Source organism: Hydra viridissima, unplaced genomic scaffold (assembly GCF_058129835.1).
Source record: "Hydra viridissima isolate aposymbiotic clone 2 unplaced genomic scaffold, HvirCarnegie_v1 scaffold_3, whole genome shotgun sequence".
In the NCBI taxonomy this organism is placed as follows: Eukaryota; Metazoa; Cnidaria; class Hydrozoa; order Anthoathecata; family Hydridae; genus Hydra; species Hydra viridissima.
Window position 1 is genome coordinate 19,215,076 of NW_028324302.1, and position 16,290 is coordinate 19,231,365.

At 29.4% G+C, this 16,290-nt stretch overlaps 1 protein-coding gene across 2 annotated transcripts; it reads right to left on the minus strand.

Moving 5' to 3' along the window:
* Positions 1-980: 980 nt before the first annotated feature.
* On the minus strand, positions 981-15,847 carry LOC145180535 (trifunctional purine biosynthetic protein adenosine-3-like). Of its 2 annotated transcripts, none has more exons than XM_080055441.2 (13): positions 14,589-15,847; positions 13,937-14,005; positions 13,717-13,842; positions 13,428-13,593; positions 9,041-9,234; positions 8,677-8,876; positions 8,223-8,427; positions 7,519-7,720; positions 6,928-7,269; positions 6,566-6,850; positions 5,894-6,123; positions 5,554-5,811; positions 981-1,294 (listed from the first exon to the last, which is right to left on the minus strand). In XM_080055441.2, the coding sequence occupies exons 1-13, from the start codon at positions 15,114-15,116 to the stop codon at positions 1,115-1,117; spliced, it is 2,985 nt and encodes a 994-aa protein (XP_079911567.2). In that variant the 5' UTR covers positions 15,117-15,847; the 3' UTR covers positions 981-1,114. The 2 variants fall into 2 exon arrangements, with proteins under 2 accessions (XP_079911567.2, XP_089938661.1); XM_090082535.1 differs by lacking the exon at positions 981-1,294 and adding an exon at positions 2,208-3,663.
* Positions 15,848-16,290: the final 443 nt, after the last annotated feature.

The window sequence follows — 16,290 nt, forward strand, 5'->3', positions numbered from 1 at the left end:
TGAAATTTTAGAGTATTTAAAGGAAAATTTAAAAGTCTGTTTAAAATTCCAAATTGATTTTGAAGTTAAGAAAAATATTCCTAATGCTAGTAAAGTCAATTTAAGATTATTCTGTGCTTAACATATTTATAACTTCATATTATTATTAATTCATACAATAAATTCCATTTTAAAAACTATCCATTTACATTACTGCATTATAAACTAGATAAGTAAATGCAAAATATCAAATCCGTTTTCTTTTTCTCAAGCTTTTTTTATTAACTGGTTCACATATATATATTTTCATATAGTTTTAACAGTCTTGTTTAATTTTGCCAAAATGGATATTCCAATATTCTGGCAGCACAAGCTGAAGATGAAAACTGGTGTATGTATGTGTGTGAGGGGGGGGGGGGGGGGGTCAGTGTGCTGCTTTGAACACAGATATAAAATGTTTGCCAACAAATAAATAATCAAATTGTCAACTTTCTACCAGTGATATTTTTCACCCACAGCAAGAAGCAACCCATTTGATCCAGAAACAAAAGTGCTAATATCACTGAGGGATATTTTTTACAATATATGAAACATTTAGTAATATATAAGATTTAAAAAAGGCCACCAACGGTTGATCATTACTATCTTCCAATTCTTCAACAATTTTACACTACATTTTAAAAGTGTAATAAAATCGATTGTTTTTTGTTTATATATTCTTATTTATTTTTTCCTTAAGTTTGGTGCAGGTTTTTTGCGTAAGTTTAGCTCACCTCATGGGCCTTTTTATGCTGCGACATGTTGGTAAATGCGAAAAAAATGACATAAAAAAACTTACGGTTTGCGAAAGCTTAGCTGAGCGAATGAGTCGCGAAATTTTTATGAATAAATTATAAATATTTTAATCAAAGAATGTTTTCTTTTACAAGAGACACATTTTTAAGAGACATATTTTAATCAGATTTTCTTAAGATTACCTTCATAAAATAACGGGTTTAAAATCATTTCAAATGCATGATATTTTTTTAAAAAGATGAACTAAAAAAGATGATATAAATTCTTTACAAAAATAGTTTCTTTCTTAAGAACAAGTGGTTTTTTTTGTTAATTTGAGGTAATGTATCAAGATCAGCCATTAAGAAAATATCACTTTCCCTTCAACTAGTTGAACTCTCTTGCTGGCTATCATCTCCATTGCGAGAGGATATATTTCCCATTCCTTGCGTTTAACTCGATCCTGAAGAATTTCGACAGTATCACCAATTTCGACATGCACCACTCCTTGAGAAATAATTCCACCGGCATCAACCTCTTCCTAGTAATAACACACTTATAATCACTTCAGGTATAAAGCCTCTCAAATTTTATTTCTAAAATAGACCCTAAAAAAAACCAACTCTACTTGTACAAGATAACAACATTTTAAAAAATACAAAATAATTTTCTTAATTGCCACGGTTGCTATTTAAAATGGCCGACATCTAAAATGTATTGCCACCCATCTTAATAATCAAAAATGTAAGATTTGAATTTTTAGCACATGATTAATAAGATTGACCTACAAATTGAATTAAGGATATTAAGAAAAACCAAGTATTTGATTCATAGTGAAATTTTCAAATTGGTTTAAAAAATTTTTTTTTTTAAAGGTTCAAGCGTAAATTAAAAAAATCTTTGTACAATTGAAAGATTCAATAAACGTTTGATCTAAACTTGATGCAAATTGGGCATTTCCTTATCAAGATAGCTGAGAGGTTCTGACAAAAACGCATTTAAATATTATTTTCAGAGCTTTACAAAGATTTTTCAGTTAAACTTTCAATTTTTTATCAACTATTACTTATATGAACATGAACCAAGATCATTAAAATATTTCTTGGTCATTGTTAACATCATCTTTTCTTTCTTGCACCCACGAATCAATCTTTCATCGCTTTTTTGATAATCCCCATTTAGATATTCTGCAAATATTAAGCGATTTTTGTTCATTTTTGAACAATATTGAAGATTACATATACCAGGAATCCATTCATCTTAATACAGGTCAACAGATTTCAACATTTTTTAATCTTCAGCAATACACGTGTACTTTCTTATAGTATTTTCCCGCTGATTTAATTTTGTCCTTTTTTTTTCTCTATGACCAAAAGTTTTGACGATTCTTAAATTTTTTTCTGAGCCATATCAATTTTGGGATTTATATCAGTGTGTAGAAAAAATTTCATGTATAAAAAATAATTCACGGAAAATATTTATTTACGTCTTAAAATTGAAACAATACATTAGATTATTAGAAACAATACATTAAAAACATTATTACGAAAAATAGATTATTACAATAGATTAGATTTACTTAATATCAACAATTTATGCATAAGGAGTTGACTATTTACATTGAATATGAAGATATTAAAATCTTTGACCCTTTATCTTCCTTTTATGTATATCTTCAGGAATATGTCGATACAGCGTCCAGAAATCGCAAGTTTAATATGAAGAGGGGGCAAATATATTTTTTGTGGATCAAATAAATATGAAGAGGGGGCAAATATATTTTTTGTGGATCAAATAAAGGAACAAATTGGACGCTGTTTTTCTCCAGGAACGTAGATTGCTACCAGTTTTCGAATAATGTTGTTTACCATCTCTGCTATGCCATAGACAAAGGAAGCAGCAGAGTCTTGTAAATCCAGGCTGCATTTTCAAGAGCATTCCTACAATTTTGAGGTCTCCACTAATGAACCAATTGTAGCTTTCGTATTCAACTACATGTGTAATTGGTATAGAAGGCAATAAAATATCATTAGGCAGTAAAACTGCTTTAAGACTCCTTTGGGATCAATAAAAAGATGCCAATCAAAAGTATTGTATGGCTGGCCAATCAAAAGTATTGTATGGCTGGCCAATCAAAGAAAAGAGTCTCAGAATATCATGACAGAAGCACAAAGGACCATCTAATGAAAAGTATTCTTTCAAATCAAAGTTTCTTTTTCTGTAGTGTAATATCTTGACATCTCGCTCTATTAGGTTTTTTTTTTAAAAATTTGGATGCAAGAACATCTTCTGATTTTTCTTTAGACAGGTTTAGGTCTCTAATGACGTCATTTAGCTTCTTTTGATTGATAAGTTTTGGTTCGGAATCAGTGCAGGTGTAATTGTACTCTCGACCATTTAATGATGATTGACCGGGAAAAACTTTAGTATCTTCCAACTCTTCACTTTCTGAATCTGGCCGGTAAATACGGAATGGTTAATGATTTGTCATGTTTTACTGGTCTCCTAGCTGGATCCAAGTTAGGGGGTATTGTATTGATCATTTATTCTTACCAGAAAAGCCGGAGTTGTTTACAATGTAAAAATAGCAGTCACTTACATGATCTCTTAGCTCATTCCAAATCATTGGAACAGCAAATGGCATGGAGGATTTGTTTTTTTTTTGAACCAATCTCGCAATCAAGTTGAACAGCCTGAACACACATAATGCGATGCCCATGGTTTATCTTGATTCCCTAAATGATATCTGAAGTAGATTCCATACAGCTTCTTTGTGCTAATTGTTATTGCTCTTTGCTGAGGTTTTTTGTAAATTGGCCAAAAATGTAACAGAATCTGTCTGAATTTTTTTTTTGCATTTACGTAGCATCTTGATAAATTTTCCTTCTCATATCAACTTTACAAGGAAAACTGAAATAAAACAATATTTTATCTTTTTTTATCAATCTGCAACTCCAAATATAAATTTTCAGTAAAACACAGGTAATGTAAACTATTTATGAAAATAAGAAATATTTAACAATTCAAGAAATTTAGGTGATAGAAAAAAAAAAAAAAAAGAAAGAATAAATTTGAAATCAGCAGAAAAAATACATTTCTGAAGAAAATTCTCTGCTGATCAGTATAACAGCACAGTTGCTTTTCTTTCAATATGAAAATTTGAAACAGCATTATAAATTGTGTAAACATCTCATCCCGGTTTTGGGTCTTACCGTGCACGCATTTCTTTAAAAGCTTTTCTTAAATTAAATCAAAATTTAAAGGCTTTATAGGACTGAAAGTGCAGGGCCAGTACTTGGTTTGTCAGTAGATGTTGAGTTAGCTTTGTTCTGCTTTTAATTTCACCAACTATTGATACCATCAGGGCAATGAGAATGCAAATTATTTTCAGATGATGAGGGGACATGAAACAATCTTGGAAGCATGGCTTCTTTTGAATTTTTTAAATCACTTGCATTTTTGCCTAACAGTAAATCCATAATAATTCTGTTGACAATCAATTATAGCCTTTAACATTTTTGTTCAAGCTTCTTAAACTACTCCTAACGGATTTCTATATCCTACACACTCCATAACACATACTGTCATATCAGGATAAGTATCCTTATTGTAAGAACAGCTTTTGCAATCACCATCACCATTAATAGTTTATATATCTTAGTTTACTTTGGGCAAAAGAGTGGGTAAAAATTCTTTGTGCTTCATACAATAAGTATTCATACAAGGAGTAGTGCTACAATATTTGACACAGGATGATTTTCATGCTTCAAATGCATTAGGATTACTTTCTTTTAACTTTACTTTTGAGCTGCGTTCTTCGCATAATTGACTCATTGGTTCATAATATAGAATTTTGACTATGACCATTAATTTCTTCCTGTAACAATCCAATTCAACAATGACAACCCATGAAGTTGCTAGCTACCATCAACTGATACTGCAGTATCAAAAATTTTTAGAGAAGACAAAAAGACAGGCTCATATCTTTAATAGGCTAAATTATCTTTATATCTTTAACAGCATAAATTATTGCTTCTTTTGCAACAACTTCAGCGCATTCAAAGACTGTTTTAATTATTTTGTTGAAATTGTTTATTTGCCATCCATTTGGGGATGTCTGCTAGAGTTAACTTTGCCGTGACCACATGCACTGATTGAATTTACACTAAAGGTTTTCTTACCAAAACATGTCTTTGAAGTATAAATCTTATTTTTTTGCTGGGGTTAAGGCACCAAATACATAGGAATGAGCTTAACTGTTTTTCCTTAGAAAAAATTTCTAAAAAATTTAATCTAGAATGTAAACATTTTTTTACAAAAATGTTTATTTATCATAATAATTAGTCTAAAAAAACTCTGTTAAATACACTAAAAAGGACTGAAAGAAGATTTTTATTTTGAACACTAAAAACAGGAGCTACTACTGATGAACTGGAATAATTAAGCAAATTTCTGGTTCCGATTTCTGTGAAATCTTCTTTTTTAGCTTTGTTTCACTCTGCATACTTTAAAAATTGTTAAAATTTATTAGATAAAAAAAAAAAATAAAAAAAATAACAGCATGCAATTCTTAATGAAAACCCATTGCTATGCAATGTTGCTATGTAGAACAAAGTTTACCAAGTAAAAAGTAATTAAATCTAATTTTTAAAAAACTACTTTCTAATTTCTGTTCTGTGATTTTGTCAACTTGGGCTTCTTTTTGAGATTACAGAGAAGTTACTAAACTGAAATTGGATTGAAGGGGTAAAAAAAAGCACAGAGTTTAGCAATCCAATGACAAAAGAACGAAATACTCACTTCTACAAAATGCACTGTGCAACCTGTTATTCTAACCCCAGATTCTAAAACTTGTCTATGAGCATCCATGCCTTTAAAAGAAGGTAGCAATGATGGGTGTATGTTGATCAAGCGCCCAGTCCAATGGCGCACAAACTCCCCTGTTAAAATTCTCATGAAGCCTGCTAAACAAACAAGCTCAATACTTTCTTTCTTCAGTATTTCGAGTAAAGCATTGTCAAAATCAATTCTCTTCTTAAAGAGATTGTGATCAATAACCTTTTAAAATAAGTAAAAAATACATTTGAAATAAAACAACAACAAAAGTGTCAAGTAAAGAACTTATTTATGTAAGAATTACTATTGTTTTGATTCCGGCCTTTTGAGCTTTATATAATCCCTCTGCATTTGGTACATTTGAGATAACAAGCACTATTTTTGCCCTACTCGTTGGTTTAAGGGAATGATCAATCAGGGCCTGAAGATTAGTACCAGAGCCAGAGATCAGACAACCTACTTTCATGACACTTGCTGTAAAACTTTTTGAAAGTATTTCAGTTTGCACAGATGCCTGAAGCGCTGTTTCAAAGCCTGCAAAAACAAATAAAAAAAATTTTAACTAAAAAACTTTAAGATAAAAATTTTTTTTGAAGATTTATTTTTCTAATCTTTTTTGTAACAACTTTATTAGTAAATATTTTTAAAGTTTTTAAATAATTCAAAATTGGCAAAATCTGTATCATATTAAGAAAGTAAAAAATGTAAATCTCAGGAAATAAATAATAATAAAATACAACCAAAATTATTATTCTTTAACAAAATGATCAAATTAATTACTATCAATCAAACTTAATGTTAATAATCAAATCGTAGTTGTTAACAAAATGTATCATTATAATCAAAATAATTACCACTACTAAATTTCTGTAACCAAAATAACTTTTATAATCTAAGTTAACTTTTAGCTTTCATAATCATAATTATAAAAGTCAATAATGTCAGGCCTTCTAAAAAAAATGGTTAAAAACTGGACCTTCAACTTGAACTTGGATGTTTTCTTTGTTGAAAAGTGTACCAACCAAGTAAGCAGATTCTCCTGCTTCTTTCAAATTTGCTAATACTACTTCCTCGTATTCTTTTGCTACAATAAGCACTCCCCCTAAACCACAATTAAAAGTACGCAACATCTCGTTACTGCTTAAGCTGCCCAACTTGGATAACCACCCAAATACAGGAGGTATGGGCCACAAATTAGCATTTAATCTGCAACCTATTTCAGGAGGAAGAACTCTTGGAATATTTTCCACCAGACCACCCCCTAAAAAGATAAACTGTGTAAATAATTTAAATTCAAAACACAACTCCTGATAACTTTGACTAATTTTGAAAATCAACCTGTAATATGAGCAAATGCAAGAACCAGCCCTTTTTTCATTAAAGGCAAAACAAATTTTATGTAAATCTTTGTTGGAGTTAGAAGAGCTTTCCCTAATGTGATATCTTCAGACAAATAAGGACATTTATCCATAAAGCTAAGTCCATTTACATCAACAATCTTTCTAACTAAACTAAAACCATTGCTGTGTACACCAGAAGACAATAAACCAATGACAGAATCACCGGCTTTAATATCTTCTATTTTAGGTAGTAGCTTTGACCTTTCAACTACTCCAACAGCAAAACCTGCTAAATCATATTCCTCATTTTTGTACATGCCAGGCATTTCTGCTGTCTCACCTAAAATAATTTAACATAATTACATACTAATAATAGATAATTAAAAAAGATCCACAGTGTGGATGGACCTTAAGCCCATTTTAGGTGTTGGATGAAAAATTCAACTTAATTTTTTAACTTTAAGTTGAAAAACATCCCAAATCAACTTAAACTTTTAACAGAAACCTTAGAAAAGATTTTTCTAAAATGTTCTTTTAGAAAGAACATTTTGATTGATGATAGATAAATAAATAATCTATAGTGGATTACCTCCTACAAGGGCACAACCTGCTTGCTTACATCCTTCAGCAATTCCAGAGATTACTTTGACTGCATTTTCTGACATGAGCTTTCCACAAGCATAATAATCTAAAAAGAACAAAGGTTCTGCTCCTTGCGCAAGGATGTCATTAACACACATGGCTACAAGATCTATACCAACTCTCTCATGATCGTTGCATTTTTGAGCAACCTGAAACAAAGAACAGTGAATGCAAACATCAAAAATTTTGATTTTAAACCAAAATATTTATTTTGGGAAAATTTCTTAAATAAAAATTTTGGTCAAAAAATGAGTTCTTTAGCTAAGATTAATTTCAAAAATATTAGTTAATAGTACAGTATAAGGTTTAATTAAGGCTAGAAAAACATTTAAAGTTAACTGAGAACAACACCTTAACTACCAATTATAACATTTAGGTCAAGGGACTAAGTGTTAGACTCTTAAATAACACATGCTTTTATGTATTGAGCAATCTAATAGCTTAAGCATAGGCAATATCATAAGTAAACCCCTAAGGTATATTTATTATTTGTGCATAATTAAAGACATTTTTGTACAATAAAAGCATTTTTTGCAACAATCCGTAATTGAAAAATTTAGCTTATGTTAGAAAGTTTTCACAATTGGTATCGTTATGTAATGTAAAACTGTTTTTACAATCAAAGCATATTTTTACACGCAACTTTATTACCATAAGTTTTGTTCCCACGCCATCAGTACCTGAAACTAGGATAGGATCTGATAACCCAACTGCTTTTAAATCAAACAATGCGCCGAAGCCTCCTAAACCACCCATCGAACCAGTTCGAGCAGTGTTTTGAGCCAAAGGTTTAATACATTCAACAACTGTTGAACCAGCATCAATATTAACACCAGAATCAAGATAACTTAGGCTGCTAAAAAATTTTTTACAAATGTTGAATGAACAAGATCTCAATTACAACTTTTTTATACTTTTATTATTCTATATTACTCCTTCTGTCCTAAAATACTGTTTCAATTTCAGTTAAGACTCAAAATGCCAATTAATCTCAAAAAATTTTTCAGTTTTTTCTTTGCAGGTTTTTCCAAAGTTGCCAAAAAGTAAATCGCATCGGATAAAATATTTAGTTAATTGAATTACAACGAAGTATGATTTAAAATACCTTATCACTTTTAGAGCAATATCCCTTCGGTAAACCATCCCTTCAAAAAAAATCTTATCAACAGCTTTATAAGCATTATGTCGAGCTGCTTCAAATGATTCACCTAAACCAGTTAATGCCAGCACCCGACCTCCTGATGTTACAACGGTGTTCTCTAACAAAGATGTACCAGCATGAAATATATGGATATTATTCAATTTCTAAAAAAAAAAAAAACACTAGATAAGTCTTTTTAAAGAAGAAGAATGCTTAAAATATGTCAAAAATTCTATTATTGATGCAAAACATAGAACATTCATATTTTTATTTTTTTCCAGAACACATCATAAAAAATATAAAATTGAAAATTGGATATTAAATCTACCTGTGCTTCATGTAAACCTTTTATAGGAAATCCTTTTGCATATGATTCTGGATAACCACCACTTGCAAGCACTACTGTTACTGATTTTGTACTAGTATCAAATAAAGGCATGGCTTTGTCTAAGTTACCCTGGCAGCACATTTTCATGGTAATATATAAATCACTTTTGATTAACGGAAGTAAAGCCTGGGTTTCTAATTCAAAATAATTTATATATATATATATATATATGTATATATATATATATATATGTATGTATATATATATATATATATATATATATATATATATATATATATATATATATATATATATATATATATATATATATATATATATATATATATATATATATATATATATATAATAGGGTGACAAATGAATGCATTGAAAAAATTTTTTTTTTCTTATGCTCTCAACCTTTTATTTGGTTCCATTTAATGAAAAAATGATATTGGGAAATTTTGGACACAATTTGTTGATGTTTAGGGGTTGCTCAATCCAATTTTTTAATTTTGCAAGGCTGCTTGAACCCACATTTCTCATATTTTATCAGTTATCTTTTCTATTTTACTAATTTAGTTGAGAATGCTATCAATATTTTATCATTTGTTAATCTAATAAGTTATGCGTAATACACATTGCTTTTTTTTTTTAGAAAATTAAAAGTTAAAAATGAAATATTACAGTTGGTTACACCCACTGTAATATTTCATCATCCAGTTAAGTTACTGCATCAGTATTGCATTACTGCTAAAATTATTGCATCATCCTGTAAATACAAAATAAATTTTTAAAACACATTATTAGTAAGATATTTTCAAAATTGATTTATTATAAATGGAGACAAGAAGTCAAGATGAACTATGGTGTATTGGTCAAGCTACATCTGTGATCACAGGGCACAAGTTGCCATCTAAAAGACAAGTCTTAAAATCTTATTTCTTCTTTAAAAATAACAGAAATGTAAAAGAAAGTGCAGGCCTTGTGACAGATCAGAGACTTTTGGCAAAGAGCTAGAATTCCAACAAAGCAATGTTATTATGTTATAAAACATGTTGAAAAACTTGTTGAGAAATACAGAAAGCTGAAAAAGAATAAAGACAGAAAAACAGAAACTCAGCAAATAAATATGGAAACTTTTTCTCAAGAAATTGAAGAACTATTTGATATTGCTCATGAAGATGCTTTAAAATTAATGACAATAGAAGAAGACAAAACCTTTCTTACACTACAAAGAGAAGGAAGAAAAGGCTATATGAGTTCAGTTGATTGTGAATTATTCAAACAAGAACAGTGTATTTTAGACAGAAAAAAAAGCAAATGAAAAAAGAGAAATAAAAGAGTTAAAAAGAAAAGAAGAAGGAATGTGTTTGACAGTCACAGACCTAGTTTTGATAGAATCAGACTCCTCTCAGGGTGCAGATAATGAAGTAGATGACTTTATTCCATCATAAGAAAAGAAACTGAAAAAGAATGAAAAAACAGAAAAAAAGAAAGTGATTACTCCAGCATTTTGTTCAGCTTTCGATCGTTCGAAAAATCCCAAAAGTGACAGGATATGATGTAGAAAAACTGTTGTCAGCCCCAAAACTTGATAGAGGCACTGGTGAACAAATGAGTTACGGAACAGAACAAGCTTTAAAAGATTGGAACATTTCATATGACAGAATTGTGGCACTCTGTTTTGATACTACTTCAAGCAACACAGGTATACATTCAGGTGCTTGTACCTTGCTGTAAAAATTAATTTGAAAGTCTTTATTATACACAGCCTGTTGATACCATGTTCATGAAGTGATTTTATCCCATGTTTACAAAACTTGTTTTGGAGTATCTTCTGGTCCAGAGGTTAAGTTGTTTCAACGATTTCATGATCAGTGGAGTAAACTTAATTCTGAATCATGGCTCTTAACTGATGCAGATCTCAAAGTATATGGTTCACTTGTACCATCAGCAGTAGGATTTGCTGTAAATATGATGCAAGGATCAAATCAACCTTGCAATGATTACAAAGAATTTTTGCGACTGGTGATAATTTTTTTAGGAAAAAATCCTTCAGGTCAAAGGGGAATAACTTTTCGTTCTCCTGGTGCTATGCACCAAGCACGATGGATGGCGAAAGCACTGTACTCTATTAAAATCTACTTGTTTTGACATCAATTTTTCTTAACAAAAAATGAAGAGAAGAATCTTCTATGATTTTCAATTTTTTCAATATTGATCTACATGGAACATTGGTTTCGGGCTCTCTTCTCTTCATCTGCTCCTCACAATTACCTGACATTGATTAGGAAATTGAATAATTTCAAAATATTTGACAAAGGAGTGGCTGAATCTGTCATAAAAGCCATTGCAGGATATTTATGGCATTTAACTGAAGACCTTGTGAGTTTCTCTTTATTCAGTAACAAAGTTGATAACCAAACTAAAGAAAAAATATTGATTGCGCTTGAAAAGTCAGCCAAAAAAACCCAGGTAAAAAGGCTTCAAGGTAAAAGATTAATGGATAAATTGTAACCATGAACTTAGATGACTTTGTAACAAAGAAATCAAAATATATATTTGAATTGCTTGGAATAAATTGGACATTTATGAAGGAACATTGCCCAGACAAGTGGAGTAAATAACCGAATACCAGGATGCACATAAAATTATTAACTCTATGAAAGTTGTGAATGACACAGCTGAACAAGCAGTGAAACTTGTTTCAGATTACACAAAAATCTTGACAAAAGATGAAACTCAATTGTAATATATTTTACAAATTGTGGAAGAACATTGATATATAAAATAATTAAAACTTTGTAATAATAATAAAAAAAAGTATATTTGTTTTTATTTTACATTGACCCTTAAACCTGATAATATCAAGTTCATTGAGCAACCCCTAGGTATGAAAATATCCTAATAATATTTGCACAGTTTATTTTTTAGTTAAAAGGAACACAATAAAGGGTTAAGAGTCCAATTTTGAGCACTTTGATTTTTTTTGTTGTCCGAATATATAAAAAAACATAAAACTGACCAATTAATAAAATAGAATCTTTTTTAAAAATAGAATCTCAATGATATCACTTGATATCAAGTGAGTGAAAGCCTTATCAGTTTTTAAAGAAACTTGCATTAGATTTATCAACAAGTTATGATTTTTTTTACATTAATGGATTGCTGAGATGTAATCATTTAAAAATATCCTTTATAAAATTTTAAAACTTTACAACATGAAAAGTAAGATACCTACAGCATATTTTACATGATAAATAGTTTAATTGGAGATCTATAGGTCTAGGATTTGTCTAATTCATCAAAAAGAATGTATTCAAATTAATATCAGTAATGAGCATAATAGAAATTCATTCCGCAAAAAAAAGAAAAAGAAAAGAAAAAGAAAAGAAAAAAAAAAGAAAGTGAATTGTTAAGCTAAAAGAGTTTTTTACACAGCTTTTAAAAAAAAATTGCCACAAAAATCGACATTTTGAAAATTTGTTATATTGATTTTTAAGTTTATCAACTCATGAACCATACTTTTTTAAACTTAAAAAGATAATCTAATGATAAAAAACACAGCAAATTTATGCAAAATTCACGTACAGCAAAATTCACGTACAGCAAAATTCACGTACAGCAAAATTCGATTGTTTTAGAATTTTTTTTTTTGATATAAAGAAGAAATGACTCCACAAGACTTTGTACAATTTCTAGTTTAAGTACTTGGAATCAGAAATCTTCAGCTCCCCAAATTCTGTAAATTAACTTTTGCCATATGCTTGTTTAATCATCACCAAAGGCTCTCAATTTTGTTTAACTCAGGGCAGTTCACAGGCCAAATCATAGCTTCAATGATTTGGTTTTGGAACCTAGATTTTATTCTTTTTACTGTGTGAGAAGGTGTGTTATCTTTAAAAAATGTGTTATATCTAAAAACTCTGCAGTAATCATGCACCACTATGTGCCAAACAAGCTTATTTAGTTTCCTATTTATGTATGTCCTACAAAGCAATCAGTGTATGCTCTACACATATATTGTTGAAAAATGTTAAGACTTTAACAAAAACTATTTATTCATTATTTTTTTGAAGAGATTTTACAACTTAAATATTTAAGTTTCAAGAAATTGAGATTTTTTTTTCACACCTAATTTTAGCAACTATACATACATTTGTCGAATTTTACAAAACTTTGTGATTAGCCCTTAATTTTGTAACACCCATAATATGCAATATATACTAAACATTAAGCTCAATTAGTTTACATCAGAAACGAATAAGTTATTATTTTATTAGAAGGTTAAATACTGCCACTTTTAAGGCTTTTGGAGCCTCCCAAATATTGCTGACTGTTATGCCAGAGATTACCTATGGTTGCTAAAACATTACTTGCTCACCTGGATCTCCAAACCTACAATTGAACTCTAGGACTTTAGGACCATTTTTTGTTAACATAATACCAGCATATAGCAAACCAACAAAAGGATATCCTTCATCATTCATTTTTCTAATGGTTTTTTGTAATACCTCAGTATGCACAAAATCAAGGACTTCTTTAGAAACCTAAAAAGTCATCAATTTGTAAGAGTGAAAAAAGAAAGATAAAACATTTATAATTTGAATATTTTATCAAGTTTAAATAAAATTTTTAAAAATTTATTAACAAATTGTTGCTTGCTCACATACATGTGGTACAGAACAATATGCTCCCATTCCTCCAGTATTTGGTCCAAGGTCTCCATTATAAATACGTTTAAAATCTTGTGCAGGTGGAAAAGAAGCAATATTAGTGCCATCACTAAATGCAAAGACCTGGTTGAAAAAATTAGTCCAGTAAAAAAAAATGTCATGTAAGCTTACAATAGTAATATGTGAATTTATTCAATTTTAAATTTGAAAATCCTACCGATATTTCTTCTCCAAAAATTTTTTCCTCAATAACAATTGTTGAACCAGCAACACCAAACTTATTTAACTAAAATATTAATTCAAAGATAAACTAAACCAATTTATAACTTAACACAGATTGATATCAACCAAATTATTTTCAAAATAAACTTTTTTTTACTAAAAAACATTAAATAAATCTAAAACCTATCATATTAGAAAATATCACAATGAATAAATTGGTTTCATCTTAGATTAAGATTTTTGATAAGTATTTTTATTAAATGAAGTCTTAAAAACACTTAAAAAATTACAAGACACTTAAAATTAAAAAAATGACATTGTAAACAGTTAATTGTGCAAAATGAAAAAGCAAAAAACTTTGAAAAAGCAAGTTATTGCAATTAAGACATCAATATGCCAAAATAATAACTTGTGTTACTTCAATTAAGTCCACATAAAACATATACATTTAATAAACAATAACAGGAAAAACTTAACTTCTATTTTAAAAACTTTAAAAGGGCACTAATTTAAAAACATTCCATGGTAATATGAAAATTTTGAAGAATCAAATTTTTTTTTTAAATTTGACAATTTATTCTTTTTCTCAATTAACTAAATTAAAAAAATTTCAATCATATACAAAGATCAACAAAAACTTTCTCTACCTCTAACATTTGTTTTACAGCCTCAATAGCATCTTCCTTTGATGAGGTAACAACAACACCTTTCCCTGCAGCTAATCCACTTGCTTTTACAACAATATCTTCAGAGTTAAGTAAGTTAATATAATTTTTGGCTTCATCAGCATTTGTAAAACTCTTCCATTTTGGTGTTGGTATACCATGTCTATCCATAAAGCATTTAGAAAACTCCTTACTTGTCTCAATACGTGCAGCATGTTGGGAAGGTCCAAAGCAATCTATTTGGTTGGCAGCAAAAATATCACTTAACCCATCAGCTAAAGGACCTTCAGGACCAATAATGACTAGAGTTATTTTGCTTTCTTTGCACCAGTTAATAAGACTAATATGGTCATCTAATGGCAAATCAATGTTTGTTGTCTTTTCTCGCAGGCATGTTCCTGCATTTCCAGGAGCAATAAATATTTTTGCTACCCTTTCTGATTGAGAAATCTTCCATGCAATCGCATCTTCTCTACCACCCGACCCAATAATAAGAACATTCTCTTCCATTATTTATAGCTACTCAAACACTTAGTTGTGAATGATAATAGGAGATAATAGGAGTTTCATTTTTAAGCTATTACACTTAACGCATGTGTTTTTAAAAAATGAAATTGAAAACCATTAGAAGTCATAGTTCAGACCGGTGCACAGGGGCACAATGGCCAAAAACGGCTTGTACGACGAACTTAGAAAAATTTTTTTTTGAAATGGCAAAGTTATGATTTTTTTTTTTTATTAAAATTTGAAAGATTAAAAAACTTAGTTTCATAATTTGTATAGGTTTGCCCTAAATTTCGAATTAATCAACAGCAATAAATTAACAGTTTATGCCAAACAAGTTTTTTTTATTTGACATTTTAAAAAATAGAAAAGTTTTTAATTAATAAATGATTAAGAGAAAAGTTTTAACCAATAAAAGCTGCTAAAAGTTGTAAACATCTACTATAAACAAATAAATTCAAAATAAAAAAAATTATTTTTTTGAATTTTTCAAATATTTTAATTACTTAAAAAAACTCAATTTCAATGCCAAACTTTTACTTTTCTGGGAGGTCAAGAGCAGTTAATCAAAGATTCCAAATAAAAATTATAATATTCAGTATGTACAATCACATTAAAGCTATTTTCAGTAGCGCAAATTGGCGCTTTCATTCAAAAAACAGTTAATTTATGAAAAAACAAATTTTTTTTTTTTCGAAGATTAAGGTGAAAAAATGTAATAAACAAAATCTTAAAGCATGTTCATGGAATCATTGCAAACTGTGTGCAACTTATTGGTCTTACCAATGAGGAGGCTGGAGAAGAAAACAACAAAATTTTGAGACGAACGAATGTTTCACTCACGAAATCTTCATGGTTAAAAGGCATGCCTGATTTCTTTCATAGACCTATAGGTGGCTCAACCGTTCTTGACGTTTCGTGCCAAAAGAAACACAGCTGAAAATGTAAAAAATGAAAACCCTTGTCTACAGCAATACTTTCGATTACTAGAGGTTAACAAAGAAAATGAGGTCGGACATTGGAAGCTTGAGATGCTTGAAAAAAGCCACACAAAAAATTAAAGTTTAAATAATTTTGATTATGATTTCTGTAAATAAATACTATTCTTATTGTTAATTACAATATTATTGTGTTTTAATGCCGTCTTAGAGTTTTTTTCGCATTTTAGACCAAAATTGCC

Excerpts from the sequence above, each read along its gene's own strand:
- LOC145180535 (XM_080055441.2), bottom strand. The coding sequence starts at position 15,116 with ATGGAAGAGAATGTTCTTATTATTGGGTCGGGTGGTAGAGAAGATGCG. Across the intron at positions 13,843-13,936 it reads TTTTTGGAGAAGAAATATCG|GTCTTTGCATTTAGTGATGG; the intron begins GTAGGATTTTCA and ends TTTTTCAACCAG. Across the intron at positions 5,812-5,893 it reads AGGCCGGAATCAAAACAATA|GTTATTGATCACAATCTCTT; the intron begins GTAATTCTTACA and ends TTATTTTAAAAG.